Raw genomic sequence first — 16,717 nt, 5'->3', positions numbered from 1 at the left:
GGATTACAGCCTCCACTACCTTCCCAGGCCGTGCATTCCAGTGTGAGGATTCCAGCCTCCACTACCTTCCCAGGCCGAGCATTCCAGTGTGAGGATTACAGCCTCCACTACCTTCCCAGGCCGTGCATTCCAGTGTGAGGATTACAGCCTCCACTACCTTCCCAGGCCGTGCATTCCAGTGTGAGGTTTCCGGCTTCCACTACCTTCCCAGGCCGAGCATTCCAGTGTGAGGATTACAGCCTCCACTACCTTCCCAGGCCGTGCATTCCAGTGTGAGGATTACAGCCTCCACTACCTTCCCAGGCCGTGCATTCCAGTGTGAGGATTCCAGCCTCCACTACCTTCCCAGGCCGCGCATTCCAGTGTGAGGTTTCCGGCGTCCACTACCCTCCCAGGCCGTGCATTCCAGATTCTCACCACCCTCTGAGTGACATTTTGTTGTCTCAAATCCCCTCGGAATCTCCTGCTTCTGACCCTAAAACTATGCCCCCTTGTGATTGACCCCTGAACAAGGGGAACAGCTGCTTCCTATTTACCCTGTCGACACTCCCATAATCTTATACACCTCAATCATATCCCCCCCCCTCAGTCTTCTCCGCTGTAAAGAAAACAATCCAAGCCAATCCATCCTCTCCTTGTGGCTCAGGTGCTCCATCCCAGGCAACATCCTGGTGAATCTCCTCTGCACCCCCTCCAGCGCAATCACCTTCTTCCTACAGAACTGCACCCAGTACTCCAGCTGTGGCCTCGCCAACATCCTGTACAGCTCCAACATAACCTCCTTGCTCTTCTGTTCTGTGCCACGACTGATAACGGCAACTGTCGCATCCGCCTTCTTGCCACCGTATTCACCTGCTCTGCCGCTTTCAGGGATCTGTGAACAAGTTCCCCAAGATCCATCTGTTTACTTGCCCCAAGATCCATCTGTTCCTCTGAGCTTCCGAGTGTCCTGCCATTCATTGCATCTTCCCTTGTCCTGTTTCGTCTGCCAAAGTGCATCACCTCGCACTTATCTGCCAATGCTCTGCCCATCTGACCCACCCATCTGTAACTTCCTGTAACCTACCACCCTCTTCTTCACTACCAATCTTTATGTCATCTGCGAACTTACTTATCATTTATAGATGTAACAAACAATACGGGGCCCAGCACTGATCCCTGTGGTATAAGTGTAAAGTTATCATCACCCCAGATGACCAGAGGCTGCTTTCCCCTGTGAGGGGGGAGAGCTGCCTGGTGGCGATTTACCCTGAGGGTCACCACACCCCAGGCGAGGGGCAAGGTTGGGAAGGCGGGGCCTTCATGAATAACCTCAGCCTGTACGGGAATTGAACCCGCGATGCTGGGCCTCGCTCTCTGCACCGCAAACCAGCTGTCCAGCCAACTGAGCTAATCCAGCCTCCTGTGGTGTGCCGCTGGATACTGGATCAACCAGCCTTCTACCCCCCCCCCCCCCCACCCTTTGGGTCCTATTACTGAGCCACTTCCTGATCCACCTCGCCATGTCTCCTTGAAATTCCACGTGCTTCAACCTTCTCAACCAGTCTCCCATGTGGAACCTTGTCAACGGCTTTGCTAAAATCCATATAAACTACGTCAACTACACTTCCTTCATCCACACACTCGGTTACTTTATCAAAAAATTGTATCTAATTTGTTAGGCATGACCTCCCTCTGACAAAGCCATGCTGGCCATCCTGAATCAAGCCATGTATTTCCAAGCGGAAATTAATTGTCTCCTTCAGAATTTTCTCCAGTAGTTTCCCTCCCACTGACGTGAGACTCACTGGCCTGTAACTCCCTGGTTTATCTCTCCCACCCTTTTTGAAAAGTGGAACCACATTAGCTGTTCCCAGTCCCTTGGCCAGAGAGGAATAAAAAACTTGCGTCAGAGTCCCTGCAATTTCCTGCCTCGCCTCGTGCACCCTGGGATGCAGTTCATCCGGGCCTGGGGGTTTGTCTATTTTTAAGCTTGTCAAAGCCTCCAATACCTCCTCACTTCCTGTGTCACACTGCTCAAGGTCCTCAGTCCCATTTCCTGGTCTGTACCTACGTCCTCCTTCACCTGAGTGAAGGCCGATGAGCAGTATTCATTCAACACCCTCGCAATGTCCTGCTGCTTCACACAGATTGTACCCGTGGCTCTAATCGACCCTATTCTTTCCCTGGTTAACCTCTTCCTCTTAATGTATTCATAGAATATCTTAGGGTCCTCCCTAATCTTATTCTCAATTCATTTTTCATGCCCCTTTTTTCTCTCCTAATTGCTTTCTTAAGTTCCCGCTTGCCCTTGCTACATTCCTCTCGAGCCGCAGTTGAATTTCTCCCTTTGGATTTGCTAAAAGCCTTTCTCTTCCTCCTTATCCAGTCCTGGATTGTCCTAGATATCCAGGGTTCCCTGAACTTATTGCTCCTACATTTCCCCCTTTCGGGAACATGTTGGACCTATACTCTCCCCATTTCCTTTTTGAAAGCCCTTCCACTTCGCCATTGATTTTCCCGTAAGACATTGCTCCAGGTCACCTTCTCTGACTAGTACCGTTCGGTTTCTGATCAATGGTAACCCCCAGGCTGTTGATTGTGGGGGATTCAGCGATGGGGGTAATGCCATTGAATGTCAAGGGGCGATGGTTCGATCCTCTCTTGTCGGAGATGGCCATTGCCTGGCACTTGTGTGGCGCGAATGTAACTTGCCCCTCGTCAGCCCGAGTGAATGTCCTTGTCTTTGTGTATTGCAGGTGAAGGTGTGGTTCCAAAACCGGAGGACAAAATACAAACGTCAGAAGTTGGAGGAGGAGGGGCCAGAGTCCCAGCAGAAAAAGAAAGGCTCGCACCACGTCAACCGCTGGAGGCTGGCAACAAAACAGCCCAGTCCCGAGGACATTGATGTCACCTCAGAGGATTAGCGGGGGAGAGCGGGGTTGGGAGGAAGGCGAGGGGGGAGTGACAGTGAAATGAACTACCTGAAAGCACGGACATTTCCACCCAGTGCGAGGGCGATGGCAAAAAGGTCCAAACAGTTTGGAGAACAACACACATTGACAATCATCGAAGATCTTGGACAAGACTTTGCGGAGGCAGAATCGGAAAAGAAAAATGTACTTTAGGATGTACCTGGAAGCCAGTGACACTTTTCCTGTGACATTAACTGTCCTCTGTGTATATATATAAATATATATTATATCAAAAATTATCTGAAAGAATAAACTCTTTTTTTTTTTATTTATTGGACGCCCCTTTTTGTAGCGGTGACTGTTCAACTTGTGGTGAGGGGACAGGGGCCGCCAAGGTTTGAAGGGTTTGTCCCCTCGGGAGTTGAATATTTTTTTGTTGGGATACAGATGTTCAGATGGATTGATTCACAAGGGAAGGTGTTGGGAGGTTGTTGGGGTTTTCAGTGAATGAGCTTTATTGTTTCCCATTATTGTGTGAGAAATGTTTGGAGCGTTTTCCACTAACTGCCTGATAAAAATGCATTTCGCAGGATTATCGACGCACCCTGGCTGTGTCACATCAAATGATGTTGTGTACGTCAAAGGTCAAGGCGCAGGGGGTGTAGAAGGCGTCTGGGGCTTTTCTGGAGGAATGATCCCCTTCTGCTCGCCTGAAGGTGCTGACACTCACTGGGTTCAGCTCCACTGCCCAGCCATACCTCCAACAACTGATTGTCATGGTTATTCTACCTGTGTGAGCTTTGCCAGTTAGAGTACTCAGCTGGTCACACACACACAGTCACACAGAGACGGTCCAATACAGATACCAGACACACACTCACAAACTCACACCACACCACTCACATACACTCTCATTCACACACAAACTCACACACACACTCAAACACACATCATTCACCCACGCACACACACACACTCACCACCACACTCACAACACACACTCTCAAACATATCAGACAGGCACCACACACACACACATACCCACACACTCTCGCACACAGGCAGACAGGGTGCACACACATTCAGACACACACAGACACCACACACAAAACACACTCTCACACAGACATCGCACATACAACACTCATACACACCCACAACATACTCATTCAAAAACACCACACACACAACACATACACACCACACACAACCTCACACCCACACCCTCACACACACAACACACAGACTCACACAACAGATAGAGACCACACACACACATGTATACACACAGTAACACATATTCACACAGAAATAGATAGAGGCCACAAACAGACACACGCTCAGCACTCACACTGACGCACACGCTCACACATATGTGTGCACACTCTTACGTTGCCACATACCGGCAGCTACACACACACACATAGACAGACACAGCCAAATAATCATGCAGACACATGCACTGACTGACATACTCTGACCCACTCACTCAGCCACTCACTCACTTACTCACAGTCACAGTCACCACACAGACACACACAATCACTCACACACACATAATAATAATAATAATCGCTTATTGTCACAAGTAGGCTTCAATGAAGCTACTGTGAAAAGCCCCTAGTCACCACATTCCGGCGCCTGTTCAGGGAGGCCGTTACGGGAATTGAACCCTCCCTGCTGACCTTGTTCTGCATCACAAGCCAACTGTTTAGCCCACTGTGCTAAATCAGCCCCAATGAACGCATGAACACAGACATGCACACTCTCAAGATCATACACACACAGGCAGACACCACACACATACACTCACTCACTCACACACACAGTCACAGAGAGACAGTCCTTCACAAATACCAGATACATAAACAGACACACACTCTCATACACACACCTCATATGTACACAGTCACACTCCCTCACATACTCATACACGCACCCACACACACACACACACACACACACACAGAGGCAGACATCATACACACACAGATAAACAGACACCTCACACAGGCACAGACACCGCACATACACACACTGACCCACATTCATTCACTGGCACACACACACTCACTTACTCACAAACTCACTCACACACACACATTCGCTCATGTGCACAATCGCACACACACGCGGCCGCAAAGAGACAGTCACACATGAATACCAGCCTCACTCACTCGCTCTCACACTCACTCACTCACTCTCACACACATCCTGCACACACACTCATACACACACACACACATAGTCACGCACATGCCACACACACACACACATACACATACACACACTTTCATAGAATCATAGAATTTACAGAGCAGAAGGAGGCCATTCGGCCCATCGAGTCTGCACCGGCTCTTGGAAAGAGCACCCTACCCAAGGTCAACACCTCCACCTTATCCCCATCATCCAGTAACCCCAACCAACACTAAGGGCAATTTTGGACTCTAAGGGCAATTTAGCATGGCCAATCCACCTAACCTGCACATCTTTGGACTGTGGGAGGAAACCGGAGCACCCGGAGGAAACCCACGCAGACACGGGGAGGACGTGCAGACTCCACACAGACTCCACTTGCCATAGAAACACTCACAAACACACACTCATACGTGCGCGCACAGGCCCACACACGCACACGCACACTCACATACATACACACACACACGCACTCACACACACACACACTCACACACACACACACTCACATACATACACGCACACACACTCACACACGCACATTCACATACATGCCTCACACACACTTACACACACACTTACACACACTCACACACACGCGCACACACTCACACACACGCACATTCACATACATGCCTCACACACACTTACACACACACTTACACACACTCACACACACGCGCACACACTCACACACACGCACATTCACATACATGACTCACACACACTCACACACACGCGCACACACTCACACACACGCACATTCACATACATGACTCACACACACTTACACACACACACTCACTCAGACACCCACTGAAATCTACACACCAAGCTTACAAGTCCACACTTCAACCAGGGGCCATAGTTCAGTGACTGGAAGGAGCAGGGACGATCGGGAATACTGCTCCACATTGGTTAATGATGGGTTTTGTAAGGTGGAAGAGCTCTGGTGGGGAGTCCTCCTCGCACAGGCTCAATCCCCTGTGAAAAGCCGAGGGGCCACCGCACCTCTGGTCAAGTTTGGTCACGTAGCTGGCGTTTCGCTCTGAACACGGGCTCCCTCTGCACTCGCAACGAGCAGACTGTAAATATCTGTGATGTCGTTTAATGTGTGCTTCAGAAAGCTAAATTGTATTACTTTGCTTCCCCTGCATTCTCTGTCTGAGTATATGAATAAAGACTTGTGATTTTTCCTACCATGGGGTTGTGGAGTTATTGCTACCAATAAGAGCTCTGTTCTTGAGTTCTATCTTGAGGGTTGCCGTCGCCCGGACAGCCATGTACCAGAGGCACCTGCACATTGCAGCGGTGCTCCAGAGCTTGGCCCAGTCATTGTGGGCCATGGCTGAGAGTGTCGGCGGCATTGTCCAGGCACTGGCCGTCTCCCTCTGGTTCCCTGACCATCACAGAATTGAAGTCCATTACGAACAACAATTCACGTTTATAGAATGCCTCATAGAACATAGAACATAGAACGATACAGCACAGTACAGGCCCTTCGGCCCACGATGTTGCACCGAAACAAAAGCCATCTAACCTACACTATGCCATTATCATCCATATGTTTATCCAATAAACTTTTAAATGCCCTCAATGTTGGCGAGTTCACTACTGTAGCAGGTAGGGCATTCCACGGCCTCACCACTCTTTGCGTAAAGAACCTACCTCTGACCTCTGTCCTATATCTATTACCCCTCAGTTTAAAGCTATGTCCCCTCGTGCCAGCCATTTCCATCCGCGGGAGAAGGCTCTCACTGTCCACCCTATCTAACCCCCTGATCATTTTGTATGCCTCTATTAAGTCTCCTCTTAACCTTCTTCTCTCCAACGAAAACAACCTCAAGTCCATCAGCCTTTCCTCATAAGATTTTCCCTCCATACCAGGCAACATCCTGGTAAATCTCCTCTGCACCCGCTCCAAAGCCTCCACGTCCTTCCTATAATGCGGTGACCAGAACTGTACGCAATACTCCAAATGCGGCCGTACCAGAGTTTTGTACAGCTGCAACATGACCTCCTGACTCCGGAACTCAATCCCTCTACCAATAAAGGCCAACACTCCATAGGCCTTCTTCACAACCCTATCAACCTGGGTGGCAACTTTCAGGGATCTATGTACATGGACACCTAGATCCCTCTGCTCATCCACACTTCCAAGAACTTTACCATTAGCCAAATATTCCACACTCCTGTTATTCCTTCCAAAGTGTATCACCTCACACTTCTCTACATTAAACTCCATTTGCCACCTCTCAGCCCAGCACTGCAGCTTATCTATGTCCCTCTGTAACTTGTAACATCCTTCCACACTGTCGACAACACCACCGACTTTAGTGTCGTCTGCGAATTTACTCACCCACCCTTCTGCGCCTTCCTCTAGGTCATTGATAAAAATGACAAACAGCAACGGCCCCAGAACAGATCCTTGTGGTACGCCACTTGTAACTGAACTCCATTCTGAACATTTCCCATCAACCGCCACCCTCTGTCTTCTTTCAGCTAGCCAATTTCTGATCCACATCTCTAAATCACCCTCAATACCCAGCCTCCGTATTTTCTGCAATAGCCTACCGTGGGGAACCTTATCAAACACTTTACTGAAATCCATATACACCACATCAACTGCTCTACCCTCGTCTACCTGTTCAGTCACCTTCTCAAAGAACTCGATAAGGTTTGTGAGGCATGACCTCCCCTTCACAAAGCCATGCTGACTATCCCTGATCATATTATTCCTATCTAGATGATTATAAATCTTGTCTCTTATAATCCCCTCCAAGACTTTACCCACTACAGATGTGAGGCTCACCGGTCTATAGTTGCTGGGGTTGTCTCTGCTCCCCTTTTTGAACAAAGGGACCACATTTGCTATCCTCCAGTCCTCTGGCACTATTCCTGTAGCCAATGATGACATAAAAATCAAAGCCAAAGGTTCAGCAATCTCTTCCCTGGCCTCCCAGAGAATCCTAGGATAAATCCCATTAGGCCCCGGGGACTTATCTATTTTCAGCCTGTCCAGAATTGCCAACACCTCTTCCCTACGTACCTCAATGCCATCTATTCTAATAGCCTGGGTCTCAGCATTCTCCTCCACAACATTATCTTTTTCCTGAGTGAATACTGACAAAAAATATTCATTTAGTATCTCGCCTATCTCTTCAGACTCCACACACAACTTCCCATCCCTGTCCTTGACTGGTCCTACTCTTACCCTAGTCATTCGCTTATTCCTGACATACCTACAGAAAGCTTTTGGGTTTTCCTTGATCCTACCTGCCAAATACTTCTCATGTCCCCTCCTTGCTCGTCTTAGCTCTCTCTTTAGATCCTTCCTCGCTACCTTGTAACTATCCATTGCCCCAACTGAAACTTCACACCTCATCTTCACATAGGCCTCCTTCTTCCTCTTAACAAGAGATTCCACTTCTTTGGTAAACCACGGTTCCCTCGCTCTACACCTTCCTCCCTGCCTGACCGGTACATACTTATCAAGAACTCGCAGTAGCTGATCCTTGAACAAGCTCCTCTTATCCAGTGTGCCCAACACTTGCAGCTTACTTCTCCAACCTATCCCCCCCAAGTCACGTCTAATGGCATCATAATTGCCCTTCTCCCAGCTTTCACTCTTGCCCTGCGGTGTATACTTATCCCTTTCCATCACTAACGTAAATGTCACCGACTTGTGGTCACTGCCCCCAAAGTGCTCTCCTACCTCCAAATCCAACACCTGGCCTGGTTCATTACCCAAAACCAAATCCAACGTGGCCTCGCCTCTTGTTGGCCTGTCAACATATTGTGTCAGGAAACCCTCCTGCACACACTGTACAAAAAACAACCCATCTAATGTACTCGAACTATATCTTTTCCAGTCAATATTTGGAAAGTTAAAGTCTCCCATAATAACTACCCTGTTACTTTCGCTCTTATCCAGGATCATCCTCGCCATCCTTTCCTCTACATCCCTAGAACTATTTGGAGGCCTATAGAAAACTCCCAACAGGGTGACCTCTCCTTTCATGTTTCTAACCTCAGCCCATACTACCTCGGAAGATGAGTCCCCATCTAGCATCCTCTCCGCCACCGTAATACTGCTCTTGACTAGCAGCGCCACACCTCCCCCTCTTTTGCCTCCTTCTCTGAGCTTACTCAATGATAAAACCTCCCAAGCTGCTTCACAGATGTGTAAGCAGAAAAATAGCTTGATCAAAGAAGGTATGGATTAAGGAGAGTCTTTCAGGAGGAAAGAGGTTGAAGGGGAGGCTCCCAGAGGTTATGGCCCAGACAGCTGAATGCACGGCCACCAATAATGGGACAAAGGCAGTGGGGGATGTCTAAGGGGCAGAATTTGAGGAGCACAGAGATCATATCATAGAATTTACAGTGCAGAAGGAGGCCATTCGGCCCACCGAGTCTGCACCGGCTCTTGGAAAGAGCACCCCACTTAAGCCCACACTTTCACCCCACCCCCGTAACCAAGTAACCCCACCTAACCTATTTGGACACTAAGGCTAATTTAGTGCGGCCAATTCACCAAACCTGCACGTCTTTGGACTGTGGGAGGAAACCGGAGCACCCGGAAGAAACCCACGCACACACGGGGAGAATGTGCAGACTCCGCACAGACTGTGACCCAGGCCGGGAATCGAACCTGGGACCCTGGCGCGGTGAAGCAACTGTGCTAGCCACTGTGCTATCATTCTGCCCAAAGATCTTGGAGAGCTGTGGGACTGGAGGTGGTGAAAAAAAATAACGAGAGGCTTTATTTGTCTCTTGTTTTGAAGTAACAATGTTGATCGTCAGGGAGCCCTGGCAACCCCCAATACAACCGCGCACCCTCAAACTTCCCACCTTAAACATGACACCGTGCAGAATGCCAAACTGTTACATAGAACAGAGAACATACAGTGCAGAAGGAGGCCATTCGGCCCATCGAGTCTGCACCGACCCACTTAAGCCCTCACGTCCACCCTATCCCTGCGACCCAATAACCTCTTCCAACCGTTTTGGACACTAAAAGCAATTTAGCATGGCCAATCCACCTAACCTGCACGTCTTTGGACTGTGGGAGGAAACCGGAGCACCCGGAGGAAACCCACGCACACACGGGGAGAACGTGCAGGCTCCGCACAGACAGTGACCCAGCGGGGAATCGAACCTGGGACCCTGGAGCTGTGAAGCCACAGTGCTAGCCACTTGTGCTACCATGCTGCCCCCGATTACCCTCTGGTGGTGGAGCGCAAAGCCATCGACAGACATCTCCCTCTTCTAACCGCATTGGGGGAGAGATGGGTATCGCAAGAACTACAGGAAGGTGTTTTTGATAGGTTTCCCCCTTTGTAAGCAGTGGCATGTTTCCCAACCCTTCAGTATTGGTGGGATACGCTGAGAACTTCACAGCAAACTCCAGACAGGATGAGCTCATGGGTTAGTTTAATTACACAGACTCAAAAACACCCACGTGCCTCATAGATTGCGGCCGTCAGCACCCATAGTGCAATGCGAGAGGGGCAATATTGGTTGGACTCTCCACGCTCCACACAGGCTTAGAAACGGCCGTGCAAACATGACTCTTTATCCACCTTTTGAGGTGTGAGCGACATAATATGCTGTCATCTCCTCATGGGGGCTTATCTTGGAAGGTGGTAGTTTTGGGACAACAGACTGCCTCGGCAGGCATCTTCGGAGGGAAGATAATGGTCAAGCAAGCTGGTGAGGGACAGCGGTCACATACAGGTGCAGAGCAGACAAGGATCGCAGGACACCTGCCTCAAAGGTGAACTGTCACCTTGTTAGGATTGAAAGTACATTCTGAGAGTGTCAGAATCACCAGAATATTGGAAATGAACTGCTGCCCTTCGTGAGAATTATCAAGGTGCTCTGACTGGGCATTCAATTCTGATTTTACCCCAATTATTATTCCAGCAACATCACCAATAAACCACAGACTGGTGAGTCACAGCACGCACGCCACGGGAGGGCCGGACTTACAGAAATTTGTTCCTAAGTTCCAGAGTGCGAAAGGACAGTGCGTGACCCAGTGTCCCAGAGTGTTAAAGGACAGTGTGTGACCCACTGTCCCAGATTGTGAAAGGACAGTGTGTGACCCACTGTCCCAGATTGTGAAAGGACAGTGTGTGGCCCACTGTCCCAGAGTGTGAAAGGACAGTGTGTGACCCACTGTCCCAGAGTGCGAAAGGACAGTGTGTGACCCACTGTCCCAGAGTGCGAAAGGACAGTGTGTGACCCAGTGTCCCAGAGTGTGAAAGGACAGTGCGTGACCCACTGTCCCAGAGTGTGAAAGGACAGTGTGTGGCCCACTGTTCCAGAGTGCGAAAGGACAGTGTGTGACCCAGTGTCCCAGAGTGTGAAAGGTCAGTGTGTGACCCAGTGTCCCAGAGTGTTAAAGGACAGTGTGTGACCCACTGTCCCAGATTGTGAAAGGACAGTGTGTGACCCACTGTCCCAGATTGTGAAAGGACAGTGTGTGGCCCACTGTCCCAGAGTGTGAAAGGACAGTGTGTGACCCACTGTCCCAGAGTGCGAAAGGACAGTGTGTGACCCACTGTCCCAGAGTGCGAAAGGACAGTGTGTGACCCAGTGTCCCAGAGTGTGAAAGGACAGTGCGTGACCCACTGTCCCAGAGTGTGAAAGGACAGTGTGTGGCCCACTGTTCCAGAGTGCGAAAGGACAGTGTGTGACCCAGTGTCCCAGAGTGTGAAAGGTCAGTGTGTGACCCAGTGTCCCAGAGGATGAAAGGACAGTGTGTGGCCCACTGTTCCAGAGTGCGAAAGGACAGTGTGTGACCCAGTGTCCCAGAGTGTGAAAGGTCAGTGTGTGACCCAGTGTCCCAGAGTATGAAAGGACAGTGTGTTGACCCACTGTCCCAGAGTGTGAAAGGACAGTGTGTGACCCACTGTCCCAGAGTGCGAAAGGACAGTGTGTGACCCACTGTCCCAGAATGCGAAAGGACAGTGTGTGACCCACTGTCCCAGAATGTGAAAGGACAGTGTGTGACCCACTGTCCCAGAGTGTGAAAGGACAGTGTGTGACCCACTGTCCCAGAGTGCGAAAGGACAGTGTGTGACCCACTGTCCCAGAGTGCGAAAGGACAGTGTGTGACCCAGTGTCCCAGAGTGTGAAAGGACAGTGCGTGACCCACTGTCCCAGAGTGTGAAAGGACAGTGTGTGGCCCACTGTTCCAGAGTGCGAAAGGACAGTGTGTGACCCAGTGTCCCAGAGTGTGAAAGGTCAGTGTGTGACCCAGTGTCCCAGAGTGTTAAAGGACAGTGTGTGACCCACTGTCCCAGATTGTGAAAGGACAGTGTGTGACCCACTGTCCCAGATTGTGAAAGGACAGTGTGTGGCCCACTGTCCCAGAGTGTGAAAGGACAGTGTGTGACCCACTGTCCCAGAGTGCGAAAGGACAGTGTGTGACCCACTGTCCCAGAGTGCGAAAGGACAGTGTGTGACCCAGTGTCCCAGAGTGTGAAAGGACAGTGCGTGACCCACTGTCCCAGAGTGTGAAAGGACAGTGTGTGGCCCACTGTTCCAGAGTGCGAAAGGACAGTGTGTGACCCAGTGTCCCAGAGTGTGAAAGGTCAGTGTGTGACCCAGTGTCCCAGAGGATGAAAGGACAGTGTGTGGCCCACTGTTCCAGAGTGCGAAAGGACAGTGTGTGACCCAGTGTCCCAGAGTGTGAAAGGTCAGTGTGTGACCCAGTGTCCCAGAGTATGAAAGGACAGTGTGTTGACCCACTGTCCCAGAGTGTGAAAGGACAGTGTGTGACCCACTGTCCCAGAGTGCGAAAGGACAGTGTGTGACCCACTGTCCCAGAATGCGAAAGGACAGTGTGTGACCCACTGTCCCAGAATGTGAAAGGACAGTGTGTGACCCACTGTCCCAGAGTGTGAAAGGACAGTGTGTGACCCACTGTCCCAGAGTGTGAAAGGACAGTGTGTGACCCACTGTCCCAGAGTGCGAAAGGACAGTGTGTGACCCAGTGTCCCAGAGTGTGAAAGGACAGTGCGTGACCCAGTGTCCCAGAGTGTGAAAGGACAGTGTGTGACCCAGTGTCCCAGAGTGTGAAAGGACAGTGTGTGACCCACTGTCCCAGAGTGTGAAAGGACAGTGTGTGACCCACTGTCCCAGAGTGTGAAAGGACAGTGCGTGACCCAGTGTCCCAGAGTGTGAAAGGACAGTGTGTGACCCACTGTCCCAGAGTGTGAAAGGACAGTGCGTGACCCAGTGTCCCAGAGCGTGAAAGGACAGTGTGTGACCCAGTGTCCCAGAGTGTGAAAGGACAGTGTGTGACCCACTTCCCAGAGTGTGAAAGGACAGCGTGTGACCCAGTGTCCCAGAGTGTGAAAGGTCAGTGTGTGACCCACTGTCCCAGAGTGTGAAAGGACAGTGACCCAGTGACCCAGAGTGTGTAAGGACAGTGTGTGACCCACTGTCCCAGAGTGTGAAAGGACAGTGTGTGACCCACTGTCCCAGAGTGTGAAAGGACAGTGTTTGACCCACTGTCCCAGAGTGTGAAAGGTCAGTGTGTGACCCACCGACCCAGAGTGTGAAAGGTCAGTGTGTGACCCACTGTCCCAGAATGTGAAAGGACAGTGTGTGACCCACTGTCCCAGAGTGTGAAAGGTCAGTGTGTGACCCACTGACTGAGAGTGTGAAAGGTCAGTGTGTGACCCACTGTCCCAGAATGTGAAAGGACAGTGTGTGACCCAGTGTCCCAGAGTGTGAAAGGTCAGTGTGTGATCCACTGTCCCAGAGTGTGAAAGGACAGTGACCCAGTGTCCCAGAGTGTGAAAGGACAGTGTGTGACCCACTGTCCCAGAGTGTGAAAGGACAGTGTGTGACCCACTGTCACAGAGTGTGAAAGGTCCGTGTGTGACCCACTGTCCCAGAGTGTGAAAGGACAGTGTGTGACCCACTGTCCCAGAGTGTGAATGGACAGTGCGTGACCCACTGTCCCAGAGTGTGAAAGGACAGTGTGTGACCCAGTGTCCCAGAGTGTGAAAGGTCAGTGTGTGACCCACTGTCGCAGAGTGTGAAAGGACAGTGTGTGACCCACTGTCCCAGAGTGTGAAAGGTCAGTGTGTGACCCACTGTCCCAGAGTGTGAAAGGACAGTGTGTGACCCACTGTCCCAGAGTGTGAAAGGACAGTGTGTGACCCACTGTCCCAGAGTGCGAAAGGACAGTGTGTGACCCAGTGTCCCAGTGTGTGAAAGGACAGTGTGTGACCCAGTGTCCCAGCGTGTGAAAGGTCAGTGTGTGACCCACTGTCCCAGAGTGTGAAAGGGCAGTGTGTGACCCACTGTCCCAGAGTGTGAAAGGACAGTGTGTGACCCACTGTCCCAGAGTGTGAAAGGACAGTGTGTGACCCACTGTCCCAGAGTGCGAAAGGACAGTGTGTGACCCACTGTCCCAGAGTGCGAAAGGACAGTGTGTGACCCAGTGTCCCAGAGTGTGAAAGGACAGTGCGTGACCCACTGTCCCAGAGTGTGAAAGGACAGTGTGTGGCCCACTGTTCCAGAGTGCGAAAGGACAGTGTGTGACCCAGTGTCCCAGAGTGTGAAAGGTCAGTGTGTGACCCAGTGTCCCAGAGTATGAAAGGACAGTGTGTGGCCCACTGTTCCAGAGTGCGAAAGGACAGTGTGTGACCCAGTGTCCCAGAGTGTGAAAGGTCAGTGTGTGACCCAGTGTCCCAGAGTATGAAAGGACAGTGTGTTGACCCACTGTCCCAGAGTGTGAAAGGACAGTGTGTGACCCACTGTCCCAGAGTGCGAAAGGACAGTGTGTGACCCACTGTCCCAGAATGCGAAAGGACAGTGTGTGACCCACTGTCCCAGAATGTGAAAGGACAGTGTGTGACCCACTGTCCCAGAGTGTGAAAGGACAGTGTGTGACCCACTGTCCCAGAGTGTGAAAGGACAGTGTGTGACCCACTGTCCCAGAGTGCGAAAGGACAGTGTGTGACCCAGTGTCCCAGAGTGTGAAAGGACAGTGCGTGACCCAGTGTCCCAGAGTGTGAAAGGACAGTGTGTGACCCAGTGTCCCAGAGTGTGAAAGGACAGTGTGTGACCCACTGTCCCAGAGTGTGAAAGGACAGTGTGTGACCCATTGTCCCAGAGTGTGAAAGGACAGTGCGTGACCCAGTGTCCCAGAGTGTGAAAGGACAGTGTGTGACCCACTGTCCCAGAGTGTGAAAGGACAGTGCGTGACCCAGTGTCCCAGAGCGTGAAAGGACAGTGTGTGACCCAGTGTCCCAGAGTGTGAAAGGACAGTGTGTGACCCACTTCCCAGAGTGTGAAAGGACAGCTAGTGACCCAGTGTCCCAGAGTGTGAAAGGTCAGTGTGTGACCCACTGTCCCAGAGTGTGAAAGGACAGTGACCCAGTGACCCAGAGTGTGTAAGGACAGTGTGTGACCCACTGTCCCAGAGTGTGAAAGGACAGTGTGTGACCCACTGTCCCAGAGTGTGAAAGGACAGTGTTTGACCCACTGTCCCAGAGTGTGAAAGGTCAGTGTGTGACCCACTGACCCAGAGTGTGAAAGGTCAGTGTGTGACCCACTGTCCCAGAATGTGAAAGGACAGTGTTTGACCCACTGTCCCAGAGTGTGAAAGGACAGTGTGTGACCCACTGTCCCAGAGTGTGAAAGGACAGTGTTTGACCCACTGTCCCAGAGTGTGAAAGGTCAGTGTGTGACCCACTGACCCAGAGTGTGAAAGGTCAGTGTGTGACCCACTGTCCCAGAATGTGAAAGGACAGTGTGTGACCCACTGTCCCAGAGTGTGAAAGGTCAGTGTGTGACCCACTGACTGAGAGTGTGAAAGGTCAGTGTGTGACCCACTGTCCCAGAATGTGAAAGGACAGTGTGTGACCCAGTGTCCCAGAGTGTGAAAGGTCAGTGTGTGATCCACTGTCCCAGAGTGTGAAAGGACAGTGACCCAGTGTCCCAGAGTGTGAAAGGACAGTGTGTGACCCACTGTCCCAGAGTGTGAAAGGACAGTGTGTGACCCACTGTCACAGAGTGTGAAAGGTCCGTGTGTGACCCACTGTCCCAGAGTGTGAAAGGACAGTGTGTGACCCACTGTCCCAGAGTGTGAATGGACAGTGTGTGACCCACTGTCCCAGAGTGTGAAAGGACAGTGTGTGACCCAGTGTCCCAGAGTGTGAAAGGTCAGTGTGTGACCCACTGTCGCAGAGTGTGAAAGGACAGTGTGTGACCCACTGTCCCAGAGTGTGAAAGGTCAGTGTGTGACCCACTGTCCCAGAGTGTGAAAGGACAGTGTGTGACCCACTGTCCCAGAGTGTGAAAGGACAGTGTGTGACCCACTGTCCCAGAGTGCGAAAGGACAGTGTGTGACCCAGTGTCCCAGAGTGTGAAAGGACAGTGTGTGACCCAGTGTCCCAGCGTGTGAAAGGTCAGTGTGTGACCCACTGTCCCAGAGTGTGAAAGGGCAGTGTGTGACCCACTGTCCCAGAGTGTGAAAGGACAGTGTGTGACCCACTGTCCCAGAGTGTGAAAGGACAGTGTGTGACCCACTGTCCCAGAGTGTGAAAGGACAGTGTGAAACCCACTGTCCCAGAGTGTGAAAGGACAGTGCGTGACCCACT

At 51.1% G+C, this 16,717-nt stretch overlaps 1 protein-coding gene across 1 annotated transcript in view; it reads left to right on the top strand.

Moving 5' to 3' along the window:
• LOC140409332 (homeobox protein EMX1) overlaps window positions 1-6,289 on the top strand; it is an 852,172-nt gene extending 845,883 nt beyond the window's left edge. The window contains exon 2 of the mRNA XM_072497747.1: window positions 2,739-6,289. Coding sequence (XP_072353848.1) covers window positions 2,739-2,906 — 168 coding nt within the window. The 3' untranslated portion in view covers window positions 2,907-6,289. The remainder of the gene's footprint in view (window positions 1-2,738) is intronic.
• The last annotated feature ends 10,428 nt before the right edge of the window (window positions 6,290-16,717 follow it).

The sequence above is a fragment of the Scyliorhinus torazame genome, chromosome 3 (genome assembly GCF_047496885.1).
Source record: "Scyliorhinus torazame isolate Kashiwa2021f chromosome 3, sScyTor2.1, whole genome shotgun sequence".
Classification (NCBI taxonomy): Eukaryota; Metazoa; Chordata; class Chondrichthyes; order Carcharhiniformes; family Scyliorhinidae; genus Scyliorhinus; species Scyliorhinus torazame.
This window is presented reverse-complemented; position numbering and strand designations above follow the sequence as displayed.